We start from the raw sequence: 21,396 nt of genomic DNA on the forward strand, positions 1-21,396 counted from the left end.
TTTTAATATCTTCCCCTACCCCTCATCCCCATCCCATTTAGCATAAATGACTGCTTATGTGTCAAGGGTTAGGGTTTACTTACTTCTGCAAAGTTCCATCAGAGTGCTGTCTGCTTACTGGGCTCTTGTGGATGTATTTTCAGTGTTTGCCCACCTCCTGACCATGCAAGTCTTCAAATAAGAGTGTGCTAGTATTTTTCTTGTGTAGTATTCTGATTAAAAGAAAACATCATCTGAGCTTAAAGCTAAGGTAAGCTTGTACCTCTGTAGCAGGTAAAAAATAGTAGTTAAAAAATTAGGTTTTACTTAAACTATTAGTTAAGAGAGCAAGTATGACCAAATCTTGTCTGCTCACTTATTCAATCATGTTAACAGATGGGCTCTTGGAATAGTGCTAAAACTTGGAATAGCCTCAAAAATGTGCTACTAAGGTGCATCCTATAAGATTTCAGCTGTTTTTTTAGCTCTCCATTGGGCATTTGTAATTATGATTTTGGGGACATCATAAATTTGTCAAATTTTGAAGGAAATTTTTGCGTGTTTCTTTTTTTAAAGGATGTTAAGAAATTCTAAAGAGAAGATCTTGAAAAAAAAATATGTTCCTGTAGAACATTTTTATCACTTCCATTGTCCCTTCCAAAGTTCCTTTGGCTTTACTTCCATTAAAGCCCCCAGTAGGAGCAGTACAAAAGCCCCCAGGGTTTTCTTTAGCATTCTTATAAATGAAGGAATGGAGGTGGTTATCCTCCTTTGTCTGATCCAGCTTCTAGGGGGAGATAAGGCTTATTTTTTTAGGTAGATTTGGAGTTACTTGTTAACAACAAGAGTTAACAACAGAGGAATGTGAAAGCTAAGGAGATCTTTTTTGAATGTAGGGCATGTGATGTTTCAGATGCATCTGTCCTGTGGTTTTTACTTTCTCATTTTCTGAATTAATCTAGGCCCCAATTTTGCATCTCTGTATTCCCCTGGTCATTCTCCAAATTATTAGTCTGCACTATTTTCGGCTTCCTTTTTTAGTGGGTTTTTTTCCTTGTCATAGTTTAAGTCTGCTCATCATTTTGCATGCTATCAAGGGAACTTTCTTGTCCTTTTTATTTTATATTCTGGCACTTGTGGGAAAATAAATGAAAAGACAGGAAATAGGAGCTCTATTCTTAGTTTTTGTTCCTTTCAACAGAGAAGTTAGGAACAGTTTTGGGAGCAATCTTATTTATACCTTCCACAACAGGACTGGAATTATGAAGGAACTTAATAGTACATCTTAAACAAGTAGATGTTCCTTTGCTGAAAATTCAAGTTGAGAGGGGGTTTTTGCAAGTCTGCAGGAGGGGGGGTTTGGGCATTTTCATGGGACAGTAAAATGCACCTACCTGATTGATATTGCTTGCAGTTTACATTTGTAACCTCAAATTGTGGATGCTGCATTCTTAAATTCAGTATGGCCAAGGAAGATACTCCTTTGTCCACTTTTGTTTCCCATTCTTATTCAGGGAAACGTACCCTGTTTCCTGCTGGTTTGGATTTGTGGTTTTTTTTTAAAATGTAATATTCAGCACAAACTAAATGTGAGGAAGGAAAGAAGGAAGTTTTAGGTTATGTTGCCACATTTCTCTTCATAGAGAAAAGCAAGGCACCAGAAGTGTCTGGAGTTTGTTAGAGCTGGACAGACCTGCAGTATTTTAAGGGATAGTTCTGGGCCATCCTGCCTGTGGATACTGTAGAAAATGGCAGGTCTATCAGCTATTAGTATTTAATTAAATTTTCTTTGGTGAGTAGAATAAATAAGTGGGAAAAAAAAAGCCAAGCTGCCCTCAGTTCTAGGACTTTAGAGGGTGACAGATGTGACCTGCATTAGATAGTCGGCTGCTTGAGTTTCCTGCTCTGCTCCCAAAGTTGCACATCTCAACAACGTGTAAGTTAAGAGTTAGTGTAATACGTTTGTAGTCACCTTTGAATCAGAGCATCTTAAAACTACAGACTTTAACATGACATCAACAAACTAATTTAAGCAATAATCCTTTTTTTTGCAGTGCAAAATTAGCGTAATTATATTAAACTGCATTAGCCATGTAATCAAAGATGATTTCCAGAACTTAAGAACAATTTAGTCTCTTTTTACGTATTTTTCAGGACACTTTCTGAAGTCTGTTCCTTAACACAGAAATCATTGAGATACTGAATGCCATGAGAGCACTTAGGAAGCCCAGAGTGCAGATAGTATAGATTTCTGCTACATATTTGGTGGGTGCCTTGTTGGGAAACCTCTCACCTCTTAGCAATTAGTCATTAAAGTGACGCATAGGCTTCTTAAGTTCAGTTTATACATGGTCATACAGTGTATATTGTTGGTTTGGGGAGAGGGTGTTGTTTGTTGGGTGTTTGGTGGTTTTTTGGGTGTTTAGGAGTTTTTTTTGTTTTGTTTGTATTGCCTTTAATATGAGTGATATTTAAAAAGAGACTAATAAAACATCTGGAGATAATGATGTTGCATGGTTTAAGCAGCATGCTTCCAGAAAAAGGAAATTAGATCCTTACTGTGTTACTAGAATTCTCTAATCAATAGAAATGTTGGATACATGAAAACCAATTAACATATTTTATGTTACTATCAAAACACTTCTTGATGATAAAGTCTCTTGAAAGAGGCTGCTACCCACTAGGTCAAAGGTAAAATATCAATATGGATCACACACTGTTTGGATGTCGAAATTATTTATTTTTCCTTATCTTATAACTTGACAAAAAGATACAAAAGGAAATCTCACCACATCCAGAACCAAAAGAAATCTTTCTTAACAGAGTATGTTGTTCATCTTTGGGACTCATTGCCACAGGAAACTGCCAGTGCTTCTAGATTTGGAAAGTGTGCTAAATACATCCTTCAGTATGTTGTAGGCAGAGGGCTTTGATACTGTGGTGTAGGATGTCAGTGCAAAACAGAGGCTTTCCTTCCAAACCTATTAAATCATATTTGTGTTGCAGCCACTTAAATTTCAGTCTTGCAAAATGAAAATGGGAAATAACTGTACTAGTAAAAGTTTTTTCATCACAATTGTCTTGTTTCTCACTTAAAAGCTGTTTTAATTTTTATCTACTTCTGGGCAAAATGGGTAAAAAGCTAATTTTCTTTTCATGCAGTCTAACTGAGGATTTTTGGGGTGGGGGAGGAGGAGAGTAGCAAGGAGGAAGAATTTACAGCCAGAGGGAAAATTCCTTCTAACATGTGACTCAACTAGAAGAACAAAGGAATCATAGTTGCAAGTAATCTAGTATTTAGCCCAATGAAAATCTTGTTTTCCTCTTGCTTCAGAAAGCTTGTCTTGGTGTAGACTTGTGCAATGTGGAGGTAGTCTGAAAGGCGGTTGCAGGGTTTTGCTCAGTGCCGCATGCTGAGACAACTGCATCAATGTTTTGCTCTAGCAATAAATGTTTTCTGCCTTCAAGCTGAAGCTTATTTAGCTTGGCTTATCTGGTGCTGCTGTAGCAACCATCAGTCTCCAGGCAACTGAGGCACATTGACCTCTTCGTTGAACTGAGTGTAGCACTACTTCAATTTAGCTGCCTGAGACAATAATAATGGTGTTGAATGTAAAAAGTGTGAAATTTTCTAGTTTGTATGCAATGGAAATAATAAAACTAGATGAAACAATGTTTAGGTCTTACTTGAGAAAAATTTCAATTATGCATGGTGTGTGTTTGTTGCAAGCTGCAGAGTTGGTTGCTGAGGCAGTGGCCTTACAGGCCTGGTGTAAATGCTGAGAAGCTTGCAAGCATTTTTGCACAGCAGCAATTCTGCTGCTGAAGGTGTTTGTTTCATCACTTAAATAGCAAAGACTGTTGATATTTAGATAGTTAAAATGTCCATGCTTGTGAATATAAGTAGCTGATTCTTTATTATTGCTCTTTCTGAAATTATAATTATCTTGAAAGTAGTTACTTTCTCTCGCATCTCAGAATTATTTGCCATATTGCAAGTGTCTGGCTTTCTTTGGAATATTGGTATGAAGAAGATAGATTCCTCTATGGATATACTGAGTTTGTTTCCTAAGAAAGTAATTTTTCTACTATTCAGTATGAGAGTGAAGTTGAGATTCCTCGTATATAAAGTTCTTAAGTAAAACAGATTCTTGGGCAAGATACTGCTTCCATGTCTATGTAGAGCACATACAGTTTAAGTGCTGTGAAGACAGAGGTAGATGGAAACGATACAGCAACCAACTTAAGGTGAAAGGGCTTTGTGTTGAAATGATGGCTCTGTTTCCAGTTAGGTTTGTGGAGGAATCCCAGGGTCTTATCTCTACAAAGCCTCCTTTAAAAAACAAACGAAAACCTGAAACAAAACAAAACAAAAAAAACCTCTGAATGAGTTAGCATTCTAGTAAGTTTTTGTCTCTTTTCTATGTCTGGTATATATAAATAAATAGATCTTAATTGCTTAAAAATGTATATAATATCTAGTTAGTCAACAAGAAAGAGAGGAGTGAAGTGGTAGTACAGTTGAGGTTATAGTGTTTTCACATTGCTGGAAGATAGGCCTTCTATCCATGTGGTTTTTAATGACTTTATGTGCCCTTGTTGTACACTGGGCAGAGGTATAAATTAGTTTCTGTAGGTGTGCCATTAATTTTTCATTTTGCCTTTCAAATCCCACTGTGTTTCCCAGTTGTATTCATTCATGTCTTTCGTGAAAAATACTTGGCTGCTGGTGTTTGAAGGTTAGATGGTTTCATTTAATTGAAGGATTTATTTGTATGTTTAATCAAAACAATTGATTCTCAAAGACAGTATTTGATGATTAGCTTGTTCATAAGCTAGAGTCTTCATTACAGCTAGAAGTTCAAAGGATTTATTTTTGCTGCAGACAGAAAAAGTACTGGTAATGTGAATATTGTTATCCACTCAATGATGTCACAAATACAGTTTTCCTGACAGATTTAAATTATGACAATCTGTACACTTGTACTTAATGTTCTTTTTCTTTTTGAATGAAAAGTTGATCTTTTCTTCTAAGACATCATAAACCCTTTTCCTGATTTGATTTTAACGTTTCCAACCTCCTAATTATACTCTCCAGTTAATTCTTCTATTTCAGCTGGGTGGCCAAAACATTTTTTTGTGCAATTGGACCTTGATTGTCTATTTTTAAAAATTCCAAACTTTAAGGGCTTTAGGGGTGCTTGGATGGTAATGGTGGCAGTATGTGAGGGCTATCTTTCCAATCTCAGTGTTGCTTTCATAGAATGAATGTGTAAAAAACTAGTGGATGTTTGATCTGCATTGGTGATTGAGAAAGCAGGTGAGGTGAGGTTTGCTGTAAAATTCACTCTGGTTTCAGTCATCAGTAGTGTTGTTGGTTGTTTTAGTCAAGTGATCAATGTTGTTTATTTTAAATTTAGTTATGTTCAACTTAAGACAACCAAAACATACATTGAAATATGTAAATAAAAATATCAGCTTAATTAAAATATATGAATAGTAATTACCATAATTCAGATTAATATTGCTTTGAGTTGTGCTAGTTGTTGTGAAAAGTCAGATGACAATTTTCAGAAGAAATGTGGGAACTGTATTTTATTAAGGATTTTCTGTGTTGTCTTCCATCTATGTTTCTTGGCATATAGGAAAATAAACAGGAATTTAGATTTTTGATTTTCTATTGGAAACAAGGTCATGATAAGCATTCTAAGATTTCTAAGCAAATTCTGTATTTGTGGTGAAAATCTTCAAGGGTTGTGTTGCAGGAAGGGATGCATGAGAAGGTGTCCTTGTGTCAGGACTGCTCTGTGTTGCCATGCTGAGATCACCCTTGTGTGGGTGTGCTTTGCCATCCCAAGGGACAGCTGACAGTTCACAAGAGGTGACTGATGATGGGCATTGGTGGGTCCCTCACCTCTCCTAAGTGCAGTTAGAGGTTGTACCATAAGTACTGAAAGAATAAAAGGAAGCAATAGCATATCCTTCCCATTGCCTTCAATACCCAAGCAGAGGCCTTAAAAATTCTAGGGATAAAAACAGTATTTCTTCACTTGCCCAAGTTAAGGTAGGAAGCACAAGGCAAGGCTGCTTCTGCTGCTGTCACTTGATGGGCAGCTCTTTTCACCTCTCAAGAAAATAATTTTTATATATGCACATTATAAATATTTTATTATAATTATGTATCCAGAATTAGTATGTGTTCATGTTTAATCTAATTTAATTTCAGTGCGGGTTTTAATTAATTAATTGTTCAGATAAATGTTGCTTGCTGTGGACCAAAATGCATCAGCGTAAGATGACTTCTAGATGAAGTAAAGTGATGCTGACACTTGGTCCTGTGCTTGAATTTTCTTCCATACTTCATGGAGCTAGACATGCATGGTAAATGTTTGTAACATCTCAGAAGGGTAGCAGAACAGCTTGCAGAAAATATAACTTTAAATTTCATTTGCATAGAAATTTTTTATATGATTTCAGTAGTAGTTGGCCATAAGTAGTTGTTAGTAGTATCTCTAGTGCTTTCTATTTCTTGACTTTTATTAGTAGGAGCAAGGGGTATTTCTGCACTTCATATCTCAGCATCATGCTGTGATGAATAACCTGGTATGATTGCTAAATGGTGTGACCCCAACCACAGGAACAATGATATGTTTTTATTTTAACATAAAATAAAATTAACCTTTGGAATTATTTTTGACAAATAAATATTGGTGGAAATAGGTAATTAGGTAATGTGTCACTAATTGTAAAGCATTATATAACACAAAGCTGCAATATGGCAATGACAGTTTTTAAAGCAGAGGGGAAAAGGGCTGTTGATTGGATATAAACTGATTAAGAAGCTGTCTTGGAATTGGTTGTTCTGGCCATCCTTGTTGCCCTATCACGAAAGGAAGAGAGTTCAGTAATGGTTTAACTACAATTAAATCCCTCCCCCTTCTTTGTGGAAACTCAACTGTAGGCATTTCAGCATTAGCCTAAACAATGGTTTTGAATATGTTAAGCCTCTAACAATTAGGGAGCAGTTTGGGGCATTGAATAATGTGGAATGATGCAATTGAACCTGACAGCTTCAACAGTCAGCCTACTCATGGGACCCAAAAGTTGTTCACACTTGGTTTCATCTCTCATCACACGCTGAGTATTAAAACCTTACTGGTGTGGAGCTGAGACAGAAATGAGGCCTGTTATCAGAAAATATTTCATAGCATAAAACTTGAAAGGAATGGGGGAAAAGGCATGTTCAAAGAGTCTCAAAGTTTTGAGACTCACTCTGATTGCATACAGCTAAGTATTGTCTCATTTTTCTCCCCTTTGGTTTTTTTTTTTGTGCTGAAAGAACATGTAACTTTTGATTGAAGGGACTGCTTTCCCTGGAAATTTCAGATAGGAGTAAATGTTCAGATATGAATGCTCTGGAAACTTTACAGTCATGCTGTTAAATATTGTCCTGGAGTCATGCAAACAAATATAAAACTATTCTAAATATTTTGGAGGACATTCATATATATGAGTTAAATATAGTTAATGTGCAAGTCTTGTTCTTTAATTACAAGAATATGCTTGTACTTTCTTGCTGTAGAGGAAGTGTTTTTAAACATCAGTCAAATATCAATCATTTCTTACTGCACACGGGCATTCTCTGAATTACAATGCATTGTCCTTCTGTGCTGCTCTGCTGCTTATGACTTTACTGATTTATTGAACATACCATAAAGGAAAGCAGTGTGTTGTATATCCATAGATGGGCTTAAATCCTTCTGCTAAAATATTTTCAGGAAAATTCTGCTGCCTTTTCAAAATAAATACTTAGTAGTCTTGAGTTTTTATTAGTTCATACATTTTGATCATGCATTGTGTTGAGTGTTTAAATAGAAACAGTTCAAATAAAGAATAATACAGCCTTAAAAGTTGTACATTTTAGAACATGTGTCAGTCCTGTGACCTTAATATGTATTGACAGGATGATTGCGCATTTTTAATAAATGCTTGCTACAGCTTGTTTCGACTGTGAGTGAAACATGAAGCTCCTATTTCACCTTTAAATAATGTAGCACTCCTCCACCTTCTCTACTTCCTTGTCAGATGAAGTCATCACGTTTATAAGAAAGCTTCACAAATCATTATTCTTGTCATTTTACATTGCTATTTAAAAAAAGTATTTTCAAAGGTTTTTTTATTTGCCTTCAACTTACTTGTGTCTTTTTGCTTTAGGAGTTGCATATACAGGATGGCATTGGTACTTGTGTAGTTCCAGCTTGTAAGGCACCTTTAGTATTATTTTAAAATGCAAACGGGTAATGTTTAGGGTGAAACCACTACTTGTGAGAAAACACAAGTTCTTAGATATTGTTTAAATTCTGCTAAGTCTTTTGATCTGTTATATCAACCCACTTAGCAAACGTTTAATTCCTTTGATGTCTTCTGTTTTGTGGTGTGATAGTTAACTCAACAAACTTCAGCAACTCTCTTCAAGATACTTAGGTACTTTCAGATAATTCTTAAAGCTATTTGTACAAGTTTCAGTCAAATAAACGTGTATTCCCCTTGCTGATTATAGCTACCATGCCATCATAAATCAATATATAGCTGCTATTGCACAGTTTTAAGCAGCCTTTCAGTGAATTACATGGACTGAGAGCTAAGTATAGAAGCTTCTGTGTAAAATGCGAGTAGTACATACGTTTACTGGAATAAAACAAAATATGTTAGGGAAAAATGCTAAAACTAAACAGAACTAAGACCTGGTGTTTGGAGTTTAAAACCTGTCCCCACCCACCCCGCAAAACTATGACTAGAACTCATACCATCATATAAACTTTTGTTTTCCTAGTCTGACCTTTTAGATATGGTTGAAATGATAATACTGGTTGAATCTCTTAATAGTCCATTCTGTAAGGTTTTATCAGTGAAAGGATTTGACTGAAGTTTGTTTGGTTTTGAGGGGAAAACAGCTGAAGGTTGCTAGGAACAGCAATAGTTAAGTTGAAACTACCCTATGGGCATTTTTTTAGAGAAAAATAGCAGGAGCTGTGCAGTGTTGCTACCTTCCTCAGTGTCACAGTACTAATATGTATTGCATTTTGGAAGCTGTTGTACTGGGGTAGGTGGAAACAACTACATTATTTTTAAGACTTAGAAATAATTCAGATTAATTCTACTAAGATATGCATTTCTTAAAAAAAACCCAACAAACAACCCGAAGAAGTAACAGCCAGATTTGAAGTGACACTGTGGTTCCATGTCTAGCAATCTTGCATGTACCTATAAACTGAAAAGTGAATGAACCCTGATCATTGTAAGCAATTACTTGTGGCTTTTTCTAACTTTGTGACAGTAGAAGAATGTAAATATCAGGCACAATTTCTCACCAGTATATAGTAAATAAAGCATCATTGAAAACAGTTGTGTGAATTCATAAAAGTCCATTCATCAAGTTTAATATGTTGGCAGAAAGCCAAAAGTTAATGGTAGTGTGTGATTCTTTCCAGAGACATAGTTTATACTGTGTAATATTTTGCTGTAATAACCAGTATGTTTCCCCTGTCTCTTGTGTGCAGTTATGCATGTCAAAATGTCCCACAAATTGAGTTCCTTACTGTTCACCTTTTTTTGTTTTTCAAAAAAAGTTTCATTTGTAAAGGTTGTTTACATTTTCTTAGAAGATTAATTTTAAAACCACTGATCACACAGGTTTGTGTATCATTGATTCTACCCTCTGCCCCCCCCAATCTTTTCTTTGTTCTGAAATAATTTTTTATCAGGTAGAAAAATGCCTTTAAAATAGCAGCCATACTTTTATTTCTTTGATTGCTTGTCTCTGCAACTTAGCATTTGACACAAATCTTTTTTTCTTCGAAAGGGAAAAAGCATAAGCAGCCAAGGAAGAAGGTATTTTTATTGCGTTGGATTATGCAAGATTTTGGCCAGCCTCCTTAGCTTCATCTGTTTAAGGGTTCATTTTCGCTTGTTTGGCACAAGTCCCAGCAGAGACCTTCAGAATTGTGGTTAGCAACATGAATGAACACAAACTTTGGGAGCTCTTCAATAAGTAGAGCTGGCCAACTGCCAAAAATACAGTTCCTTATATGGGGTCAGGGCAAAGCTGTGGTTCCCGGAGCCCCCTATTGTATAGAAAACATACTTGTAATGGCTGTTTGCGTTCTTTAAAATAAAAACAAAACAAAACAAAAAAACACCAGGCTTCCAAGTCTATCAAAATAGGAAGTAACAAAATACTGTGCACGTTTTACTAATGACGGAGTCGAGCAAAGGAAATATGGCTCTGTGTAGTTAAACTATAGAGCTGAAAGTTGGACCTTTTGACCTCCACAGCCGGCTTGTGATGTAAGGAACCCAAGCATTTGTGAGACATCTGTTGTCTACCTGCCCTTATTTTGTAAATGGTTTAATAAGATTAAATAATTAGTAGGATAACCACATGGTCGCCATGCTACTAAGTCCTAGCATTGAGCGCATATTTCAGGATCTCAAGGAAGTCTGCCCGTTCTGCAAACTGTGGTTGTTTTAAAATGCACGTCAGGTATTTTTAGTATTTGCTACAGTACTTTTTATTAGAAGGGTTTTCTTTAATTAGGAGATCTTGCCAACCACAAATACAACACACTTTAAAACCTGATCTGTTTTCCGAAGTACTGCAATTCTGTTTCTATACTCACAAATGGAAAACATTTTTTTCTTTGAAATACATTGTTTTAAAAAGCATTCAACTTACAAAAAGAATTAAAGTGCATCAAGAAGGCTTCTTTAAAATACATTTAGCATTTCTCCCCATTATAAAAAAGAATTCAAGTTTTATTTGGTTTCTTGCAGGCAAACACCCTACCTGGATCTTCTCTCAGTCTGCCTCCATCCCACATGTACGGCAATAGGCTGAATCCAAATTCAGCCATGGCAGCACTTATAGCTCAGTCTGAAAACAGCCAAGCAGGTAAGCTTCCTCTGCCGGTGCAAATGTGCATCTTCCAGAACTCCTTGGTTTTCAAAAGGCTGTTAAATTGTATTTTTGATTTCTGCGCAACTTTTGGTTATTAAACGTCTGTACAAAGTTGTTCTGTGTTGGAAGTAAATTCTCAGTTCTGTGCAACAGCGCGGGTTTTCTTCCCCCTTGTTTTCCCTGGGTGTGTGAAATGTAAATGTTTAAGCAGAGCCATCAGCAGGCAGGAATGCACCAGTGTCTCTTGTGACTCCTGTGATTGATGCGCTCAGTTCCCAGCTCTTTGCAGCCGGAGTGACACAGCTCTGGGTTTTGTCGTGAATAGTTGAAACCTTTATTTGCATAATTCATGAAATTGCATTACATACAAGTTCGTGTGAAAGAGATCCCGTTAGAGAACTTGTGCAGCATTTAATAATCTTGTGAATATTTACCGATTGGCATTTGGTACCGTGGGCTCTCCGCTGCGGTTTTAATGAGCCGCTGGCTTTGCTTTGTTTCATTCCCTCCGTAAGGATTTGTTGACATGTCGTAGTAGTCATGCCTGTTTGGGGGAAGGGAATGAGTTTAGCAGTTTACCAAGAATGGATCAGTCATGTCTTTGCCCTCCAAGGGGTCGGAGGTCACTTGACTCAGAATAGGGGGAGGGCAACCTTGAAGGGGGCAGATAGGGTTATTTTATTGAGAGGCCATAGGGAAAATAACCCTTTTGAGTCCTTCCAAGCAAAACGTTTTCGTATATTTAATGAGGCCTTTTTTGTTTGTTTTACTACCTTTTTAGCAAGGGGCTTTCCTATGCTTTGCTTATAAATAGGAATTAGTGAATTATACGCTTTCATAAAGTTTTCAGTAAATTTGCAGAATAATGCGTGCTTGTTAGATGGCAGCAGTAAGTTTAATACGTTATATATTTTATGAGTTGTTTTGGGATGCAAAGTGTTAAAAAAATACAGAGCATCAGGATTTGCTGTGATAAGCATACAGATTAGCTGTCCACAGCTGTGATTCATTACTTTCACCGTACAAATTAAAAGTGGCTGAGGGGAGGGTACTGCAAATGCAAACCACGCTTCTGTGCTGTAAAACTGAAAGGAATGAAAGAAGTGAACATAATCCATGGCCTGGTACAGCCTCAGAAATGTGTAAGGACAACACCTTACATGCTACAGTTCAGCAATCTTAAACTAGTTACTTATTCACTCTTCAGCAGTAACTACAGATAGAAGTTGAGATTGAAGGTATTTTAAAAATATCTACATCAGATATTAAAACTCTTATCTAAGAAAAGGCGATTTATCAGCTGTGAAATATTTACACTGCAGATCAAGATCTCGGAGATAACAGCCGAAGCCTTGTTGGCAGAGGAGGATCACCCAGAGGAAGTCTCTCACCACGGTAAGTATTATTTACATTGGAGAGTGCAGGCAGAAGAAATGTTTTAAGATTTGCAAACTTCACTGTCTTTTTACCAGCAATACCAAAGTGTTTTAAAAGCCCATACATATAAAAATATAAACACACGTGTATAAATACATGTATTTTTGTATCTGTATGTCCTTCTAAAAAATCCCTAATACATCCAAAGAGCTAAAATTGTGCTCAAGTTTACTTTTCTATCAACTGAAATGAGGTTTACAAATTAAGGTTTGTAGGTAAGTTGGTTTACTCCCTTACTTAAGAAATGGAGTCTTGCTTTAGAGGGATTTATCTATCATTTAATCCGTATGTACCGCTTATCTCCTCAGATTTGTTACCACAGTCCTAGTTTTGTAATTGCAAAAATTCCAGAATCCCATATACTTAACAATGATCACAAGAATAAGAAACATTAAATATCAGTAAAAATTCCAGGCAAATATTTTCTTCCTTTTCCTTCACAATTTCAAAATTTCTAGTAGTTCTCTGTAGAAAAAAGTATTGTTTTGTTCTGCTGCAATTCACATATGCTAGAAAAATTTGAGATAAGAATTCTGCTGAAACTGTCATGTTATTTTGTTTTAAAATATTTGCTGTTAAAATTTCAGTATTGTGCTTTAAATATTTCAGTAATATTTTCTGTGTATTTTAAGCAAACCCTTATTTTAGAGAGCTTTATTTTCCATACTGGATCCAATATGAAGTAGATTTTATGGTGTTATTACTGTGTTTTTTACTTAGGGACTAACCATGAGAAATATTTATCTGAAAAAAGATCTATTGTGAAAAAAAATAAATTAGGATAGCTAAAAAATGCTAGTTACACAGAAATAGCATTATAATAATGAGTTTTATTGCTATAGCATGTGTTTATTATGGTAATTTATAACAAATATCTCCAAATTAGGTAATTTAATGTACATGCCTGGTGTTGTTGATCTTGTATTATATTCCTTAATTAATCAAAAGACATCTTGCTGGATGGGATGAGATTATCCATTATAATACTTACGTGTTATTACCTAGTCATGAACTTGTTTTTAAGTTTTCCAGTATGTGTTGCTTCTAAAATAATAAATAGAGAATTTACAAATTAGATGGTATTCTTAGCATAAATATGTATACTTATATTAGCATATAAATTGATCTATACAGACAAGGAATTTCAGAGAATTTTGTGAAAGGAAATGTTCAACAATTAGGAAATTACAGAACTTTTGGTTTTATATTTAGTAGTCCTCTTATGTATACGTGTTGTCTTAATTAAAAGTTTTAACACCTTCTCAGTTAATATGCAAAGACCTGATCTTAGCACGATTTGCTTCGGTCATAGCTGTGTGCAGTCTGTCTTCTGGTCAAATATTGGGAAGGTAAACTTAAATATGATGCTTCTACAGAGAGTGTATGTTCAGGGTATATACAGTCCAGTATTGCAGCATGGTAAAATACCAACTGGTTTTGATGGGGATGCTAAAGGAGAACTGGATGATACAAAGGCCACCTCAGTCCACAATTGAAAAGCTTCCTGCAGTGTACGGAAACTGAAGGCTTTGCAAAGAGGAGAGAGAGTTTGCTTGGCAGGGTTGTTCAAAAACAAGCCAAAAAGGGGGGGAGGGGTGGGGGTGTGAGAGAAAGCAAGGGGGAGAAATCAGTGCTGTAGTAACAGAATTGAAGGATGGAAAAATATAGTTTGAAATACCTAACATGGAAAAAATTTAGAAAACCTACTCATTCAGTTAAGTTCAGTAGTCAGTGATTTTCATCCCTGGTTTGCGCGACAAAAAAGATTACATGTACCTCAAGGATTCTAAAATGTGTAGGTAACTCCCCACTTTCCCCACTCAGTAAATAAATACTCTGGTTGCTTAAAATACAGTTTATAGTGAATAAAAAGCTAACTTAAAAAAATCTGCTCTCTGGAAACTTTGCAACTCCAAATGTTACCTGCTTTATCTATTAAAATTATTTAGCTGCAAGTTCTGACTCTGTTCCCTTTGAAGCTTATGAGATACATAAATAACACAGTTCTCCGAAGGAACCATGTGATTTTCAGCGAGTTGCTTAAAATAAAAACACTTGCAGAACATTTGTTTGCTGTTGATGACGCAGCTGATTGCAGCTCTTCGGAGAAGACATATGTGCCTCATGAGCTTGTATGGTCATTTCCAATTCATATTGTTATATCTTTGTACCCCAGTATAACCACACCGTTTGATGTTTAAGCTGTCGTATTTTAACTTTAATACATATATGAGAAATATAAATATACCTGGTATATGTGAGCTGTTTCCATTTTGCAAAGGAATTGCTGCTTTTCCCAAGGTAGCACTTAAACTTTTCTTTTACCCCATACTTAACCTTAGATTTAAAAATGTGTTATGTAATACCTGCAGTGAAATCTGTATGTATGTTTATATCTAAATGCAGTATTGCTTCTAATTAATGCTCTATAGTATAGGTAACTCTACCAAACTTAATCAAAAAAACAGTTGTGAAAACAGGCAAGCTGTGAAATGGGGTTCTCATCTCCATGGCAGGATTGGACCAGTCCAGACAGCACATTTATAATCCCCTTGGAAACTCTGATCAAGTTCTATTTGGAATAAGAATTCAACCCTAGCATACAGGAACCATATCCTGTCTAAAGGATGAGCAGTTGGAAGAGGAGAGATTGAGTAATGTTGCAATACACAGAAATCTAGATTTTTTTTTTTAAAATCCTTCTCTTGTATGGGCTTCCAGTGAAGGATTGCAGAGGTTATACCATCATGTACTGCTTTGTTTCTGCCTTTGAAAATTGATAGGAAGCAGTCCAAAGCCCAACAAGAATTTTGTTGGTGATTTATAATTCAAAAGGCACAATCTGTTAGGGCAGCATTATGTGCTGCTCAGGAACATGCAGAAAGAGAGAGAAGTTTCTGGGGGAGTTGTTCAGTGGTTTTATGCATTTATTTTCTGGGTTTTTTAAAATTTCTTTTTGTTTTTTTAAAGTGGGTTGTTTGTGTGAAGGTTAAGTGTAGTACCTCTGTATAGAATGTTTCTGCATGAACTTTCCTTCATGCTGCTTCAGCACATCATGTAAACTGTGTTTTAAGACTGCTTTTGCTGTCTCTGTGCTGAATTGTTACATGTTGTTGATTTGTCATCTCTTGTCAAAAAACACCACCTTGGTTACGCATTCATTAGAGCTTTTTGTTTTAACAAGTGCTTTCCTTTCTTCCCGTATGCAAAAGAGGAACTATTTATAAATACTTAACAGAGCTCTTAAGTCACCTGCTTACAACCTTTTCTCGTAAAAATAGCTTTGCTCTGGTGCCTACAAAATGCTCGACAGTCATTAGGTAGCTAATGTGCTGTGACCACTGCTTATTACGGTAATCATAATTAACACACTGATTTCCTGAGCTCTGTGTTGTCCTGTACTGGGACTGTGGTGGTCTTGTTGGTAGGTTTGAACTAGGGGTGGAAGAGTACAGCTGTGATCCCATGATGGCACCAATTGCTTGCAGTAGCAACTAGTATCTGAGAATCTGAGCTCACTGGAATTGAATAAAACCACCCCAACCAACAAGAAAACCAAGAACCAGCTTTTAGGGAGCTTTGGTGCTGGTCCTGTAGGAGCAATGGGACCTTGCATTCACGAGACCAGAAACCTGAGTCAGAAATGCATCAGAACATCTGGCTTTGCTCACAAGTTAAATTGTGCCCCATCCAATGCAAAAGAAGCCTTCTCCAAGGGCCTGAGAGAGGTAGCCAGCTTTCTTTGTGCTGAATATTTAATTTTATCTGAATGAGAAAAGACATGTGGCAAGGGGATTACTCTTGGAACTGTGTGTGATTATGAGTTAAAAAGGAGGTATATTAAGTGTTCACAGTACAGGCAGAGGATAACTTCTAATCCTTGTGAAATACTTTCATGTAGTCCTTCAAAAATCCAGATTTACATGACTGTTTTTAGAACAGGTTAGTCAGTTATATATGGTCAGGTTATATATGGCCTTTCTATGTGATAATTTTAACAAATTGGTTTTATTTTTCCCAGTTTTCTCAGGGAAAGGTTTGAAGTTTGGTGTGGGTTGTTTTCTTTGCCCCTGAAGTCAGGGCCCTGTGTATCCATATTATAATGGCTTCCTGCTGTAGGAGTGTGTGTTGTATAATCTAATTCCATGCTGTTTGTCAGTTACTGTCTTGTTAGTCTGTATGCAAGAAGAGGTTATGTGCTTTCTCTGTATAAATTCTCGCACTGTAATAATACGTCTTTCTTTTATTAAAGCCCTGGCAGTGAGAACCAGGAATTCTTAGTGATTTTGATGAATTAACTTAGTCTTGGAAGCATGAGATATGTAGGTGCTAAGAGCTGATATAAGAAATTTCACCAGCCTTTTTCTAATACATTTCCTTTCATCCTTTTCTTTAAACAATAAATTGCAATATTTTCAACAGATCCCCTGTGAGCAGCTTGCAGATTCGCTATGATCAATCAGGGAATGGTTGTGGGGAAAATTTGCCCCCAGTAGCAGCCAGCATAGAACAGCTTCTCGAGAGGCAGTGGAGTGAAGGACAACAGTTTTTATTAGAGCAAGGCACCCCCAGTGACAGTAAGTACTCACAATCTGTTTATTATGACTTTTGTCAGCTGTTACTCAGAACTGCTATTCTGTGCTTGTCCAAGAATTTTAATAAAATTTATTTTCTGCTGTGAATTGAAATATAACTGTGGTGTACAGTTCTAGCATAGTTCTTAGTGCATGGCATCAGTAGATTACAAAAGACTTCTCTACAATTATCTGTCTTTTTATAGATGGGGAAGTTGTGTCATGCAAGAGGAAGTAACTTGCAGGTCCAGTTGCAGAGTTTGGAAAAGAATTCTGAACTCTTAGATCCGCTACTGTAAATATTGTAGTACAGTTCCCCATTTTTCTTTATACTGTGTAATATAAATTGGTGTAATAATTTTTTATTGTTAAATCTAACTTTTCTACTTCTGTTGCTGTTTGAAAAGAAAATATTTACAAATGTTAGGCAGGTGTCCTACTGGGTTTTCATGTCTTTATTATGTTCTGCCTTTCTTGCGAGTTCCTAAAGCAAGTAAATTATTATTTTCTCAAGTTAAGTTTAATAGAGTGGAATAGTCCAAGAATGAATATGTTAAAAGCATAAGTGATCAGTAAATCATGTGGATCTCCATATTCAACAATGTATCAGTATCAAAGACAATCACTGAATATGTTAAAAAATTTATTTTATTCCAGGTTATGGTTTGTGTTATATTTTATTGAACGCATTATTCTTCTCATTGGTAGTGTAAGGAGGTATCTAGTTAGTATTTTTATGAATGGTATCCTGACAAAAATGCTAATTGTGAGGAAATTCATGCAGGGATAATCCTTTAAACATGATAGCTGGAGGACAGGTTTAGCTAAGTCTTATTGCATCTCATTTGAGCTCACTGAGGGTTCCTTTGTATGTTCTTGAAGAGGAGGGATAAAAGCTAAATCCTTGGGAAATGACCAGATGTGCCTATACCAGTAGACTTATGTCTGTAGTAGCTCTAGAGGTCATGTTAAACAAATACAATTTAGAATTAAAAAAAAAAAAAAAAGGCAACCCCCCCCCCCAAAAAAAAAAAAAAAAAGAAAAAAAAAAAGAAAAAAAGGACGTGCTCGGTAGGGCTCTACAAGCACACTCTAGTACTGGTTGGGAAATCCAGGTTCTGAAGCCAGAGGGGAGTTTGAGGAGGCCGTGCTCGGTAGGAGCCGGGTCAGTGGCGGGGTGATGCCCTGGCTGCGCGGGCGCGGGCGAGTGCGGTGCTCGCAGAGTGCTCCCTGCTGGGGGATGCCGAGATCGCCGCCCGCAGCTCCGCCAAGGTGCGCTGGGACAGCTGCGCCCCAGCGCTTCTGCTGCTGCATTGTTCCTGCACGTTCATCGTTCACTGGCCAGGGCATTCAGGCTGAAAAACTCCCTTTTCAGAAACTTGGTTGTTTTGATATAAACGCTGTTGGTTGCCTGTGTTGTTAGTTGAATATGAGCATATTCTTGTCAAATTTCTCAGTTTTATAGGTTTGCAATTCCTGTGACTGCAGCTGAACTGGATTTATCCCAACTATGCAGTTGACCTGTGCTACTAAAATACTACTACTTTCATATTCTGATCTGGGGCTAAGTTACCACATGCTGCTCTTTGTTTAAAATGTATGCTGGCCCTAAAGATGCTACTCTATCAGTATTTAAGCCAGGGTGCAGAGGTATTCCAAAACTGCGACTACAACACACAGTTAACTTTTTTCTGCAATTTAAATTACTCAAAATTGATCTTAAATCTTTCTACTAAAATTCAGACATCTGTAATAGTTTCATAGTTTCACATACATGCTGGTCTTAATGTAAGGCAGAATTTAAAACTGAATGAAGGTGTCATTTGTTCATTGAATGTGGCTGTGGAATATAATGTGTGCATTTTTATCTTAGTTTTAGGAATGCTTAAATCATTACACCAACTTCAAGTTGAAAATAGGCGGTTGGAAGAGCAGATAAAGAATCTGACTGCAAAGAAGGAGCGACTGCAGCTTCTCAATGCACAGCTTTCGGTGCCCTTTCCAACAATAACTTCCAACCCCAGCCCTTCTCACCAAGTACATGCCTTCCCAGTGCAAGCACGTAAGTAGAGGGGATTATTAAAGTGTCAGAGTAATTTGAGCATGTATTTATATGAAATATCTATTTCATCCACGCATGCTGTTGATGGGAGATGAATATAAATGTAGGATGAATATAGACCAAGTATTTGCTGATGTGTTAAATGTTTAAACATCAATTGGTCTATTTTTCTGAAGTATTACTGCTTGTTTCAATGCAGCTTCTCTTTTACTTCAGTTTGGAGCACATCTGTTTGAATCTATTGATTCACCAATTACTTAGTTAATATTTTACTATTCAGCAATGATTTTAAAGTTGACTTTACATTTTCTATGTTTAGCTTTGTCATAATTTTAAAATAATTATTCTGAATCTTTTTACATGTTCAAGAAATTTAACCACTGTGTGTTTTTTAAATAATTACTTTAGCACCTAGCACTGATTCCTTGAACAGCAGTAAAAGCCCTCATCTGGGAAACAGTTTTTTACCTGACAATTCTCTTCCTGTATTAAATCAGGTAATTTTTATTTCATTCTTCTAAACCTAAACTTGTTACAAGTTAACTCATCCCAGTCCTTGCATTGTGGTGTTAGGTGAAATTTTATGCAGCTGAGGGGGCTTTGTTGTTTGTTTTGACACCAGGAGATAACCTCCAGCGGACAAAGCACCAGCAGTTCATCAGCGCTTTCCACTCCACCACCTGCTGGGCAGAGTCCGGCCCAGCAAGGCTCGGGAGTCCCCGGAGTTCAGCAGGTCAATGGTGTGACAGTGGGGGCACTGGCTAGTGGTATGCAGACTGTAACCTCCACCATTCCTGCAGTGCCGGCTGTGGGTGGAATAATTGGAGCACTGCCAGCCAGCCAGCTGGCAATCAATGGAATTGTAGGGGCTTTAAATGGGGTAATTCAGACCCCAGCAACAATATCACAGAACCCTTCTCTCACTCATGCAACCGTGCCACCCAATGCAACGCATCCTCTGCCAACCACGCTAAATAACAGGTAAGAATTCGTTGATTTTATGTTTTTCCTCATAGTGCCTGCTGTTCTTCGGGTTAACTGGGTTTTTTTGTCCTTCTCCAAATATATTGTTTGTTCCTTCACCTATAATTGTCAAAGTAACTTCTGCTCCTGACCTGTGAATGAAGGTGAGGAGGCATTTAATGGAAGCACAAATAGTCGAGTTAAAGAAAAGATGTTTTCTCTAGAGCTTTTGGGAATCCTAGTGAATTCCTGTTTTTTAATCAAGTCACATTCCCAAACAAATGTAATTATGTAAATGTGCTTCAGCTCCTTTTTTTAGTTCAGAAAACAATATTCTTTGTCCTGCTAGTTTTTCTTCCAGGATTAAAGGAGCTCTGGAAAAGCTACCATTTGTTGCAGTAAGAAGGGGGGAGGGGGAGAAGGGTATATGGTCGTGTAATTCAAGATGTAATAGGCATAACTAACCAGAGTTGTAATACAGTTGCATGGTTTTCAGTTGCCTGCACTGACTCCAAACCCAGCAAAATTAGCTTTTCAAGCAGTGTTCTTATGGATTGCTAAATGCATAAAAAGATTCATTTGTGATATTCCTAACAGCCTTTCACCAGAGCCAGGTACCCTCAGTAGCATGAACTGCTGCTGCTTGAGCTGCAAATGCAAATGGGGAACAAAAGGAGACAGCTGCTTTCCAGGAGGAGGAATGGACCTCTTGGTCTGGAATTATTTTGGGATAGAGCAGAGACTGGGCCAACTCTTTCTCGCTGTTCCCCTTCCCCACACCCCTTGTCCTGTCCTTCCCTTAGGAAGGAGAAGTACAGTAGAAAGAAGTGCCTGTAAATAGGGAGCAGATTACGTGTTTTAAGTAGAGTTTATTTTTGGAGATTATGGTGGATTATCCATCCAAAAAAGACATATGAGATTGTAATGATGCAAGGGATCCCTAATTTCCTAGCTTCTTTTTCCAGTTTCTTCACTTCCTGTTGGTTTGGCAGCTCCTGAGTATTTGTGTACTCTGTCATTGTGTGGTATTGCTTCAGTAGGCTCATAAAATCTGATACTTTCAAGTGTATCCTGTTGTTTGCATGTCTCCTTACATTTTTACTGAGGAGCCTGTATTTTTCATAGTTTATGTCCTTTGTGAACATGAGTTTTCATAGGATAAACAAGACATTCTGTTCATGAAAAGTTTTTGTCTTTCTTGAGCATCAGAGGTTTGCGAAAACCACAAAAATTTTGCATTCTCTCCCCAAAAGTGTGAGAAAGAGTGAGAAATACTAGAGAAGATCAATCATATTAACCAGTTTCATGCTGCTTTCCACTTCCAGGTACTGCTAGAATAAATCAGTTATGCTGAATACCAGTCATGCCACTGTTTTCTCAAATGATTTTTTGTATACACAGATGATTTCTTTCTTTTTGTATTG

General features: G+C 36.9%; 1 protein-coding gene across 6 annotated transcripts in view; it reads left to right on the forward strand.

Moving 5' to 3' along the window:
- The window catches only part of MLLT10 (MLLT10 histone lysine methyltransferase DOT1L cofactor), a 121,950-nt gene that overhangs the window by 92,189 nt on the left and 8,365 nt on the right, over positions 1-21,396 (forward strand). For all 6 annotated transcript variants that reach the window (XM_039704702.1, XM_039704713.1, XM_039704709.1 and 3 more), the window contains 6 exons: positions 10,813-10,930; positions 12,259-12,331; positions 16,796-16,950; positions 18,821-19,009; positions 19,418-19,506; positions 19,632-19,990. In XM_039704702.1, the coding sequence (XP_039560636.1) occupies positions 10,813-10,930; positions 12,259-12,331; positions 16,796-16,950; positions 18,821-19,009; positions 19,418-19,506; positions 19,632-19,990 (983 nt within the window). The remainder of the gene's footprint in view (positions 1-10,812; positions 10,931-12,258; positions 12,332-16,795; positions 16,951-18,820; positions 19,010-19,417; positions 19,507-19,631; positions 19,991-21,396) is intronic.

This window comes from Passer montanus, unplaced genomic scaffold (genome assembly GCF_014805655.1).
Source record: "Passer montanus isolate IOZ18808 unplaced genomic scaffold, ASM1480565v1 scaffold10, whole genome shotgun sequence".
Lineage (NCBI taxonomy): Eukaryota > Metazoa > Chordata > Aves > Passeriformes > Passeridae > Passer > Passer montanus.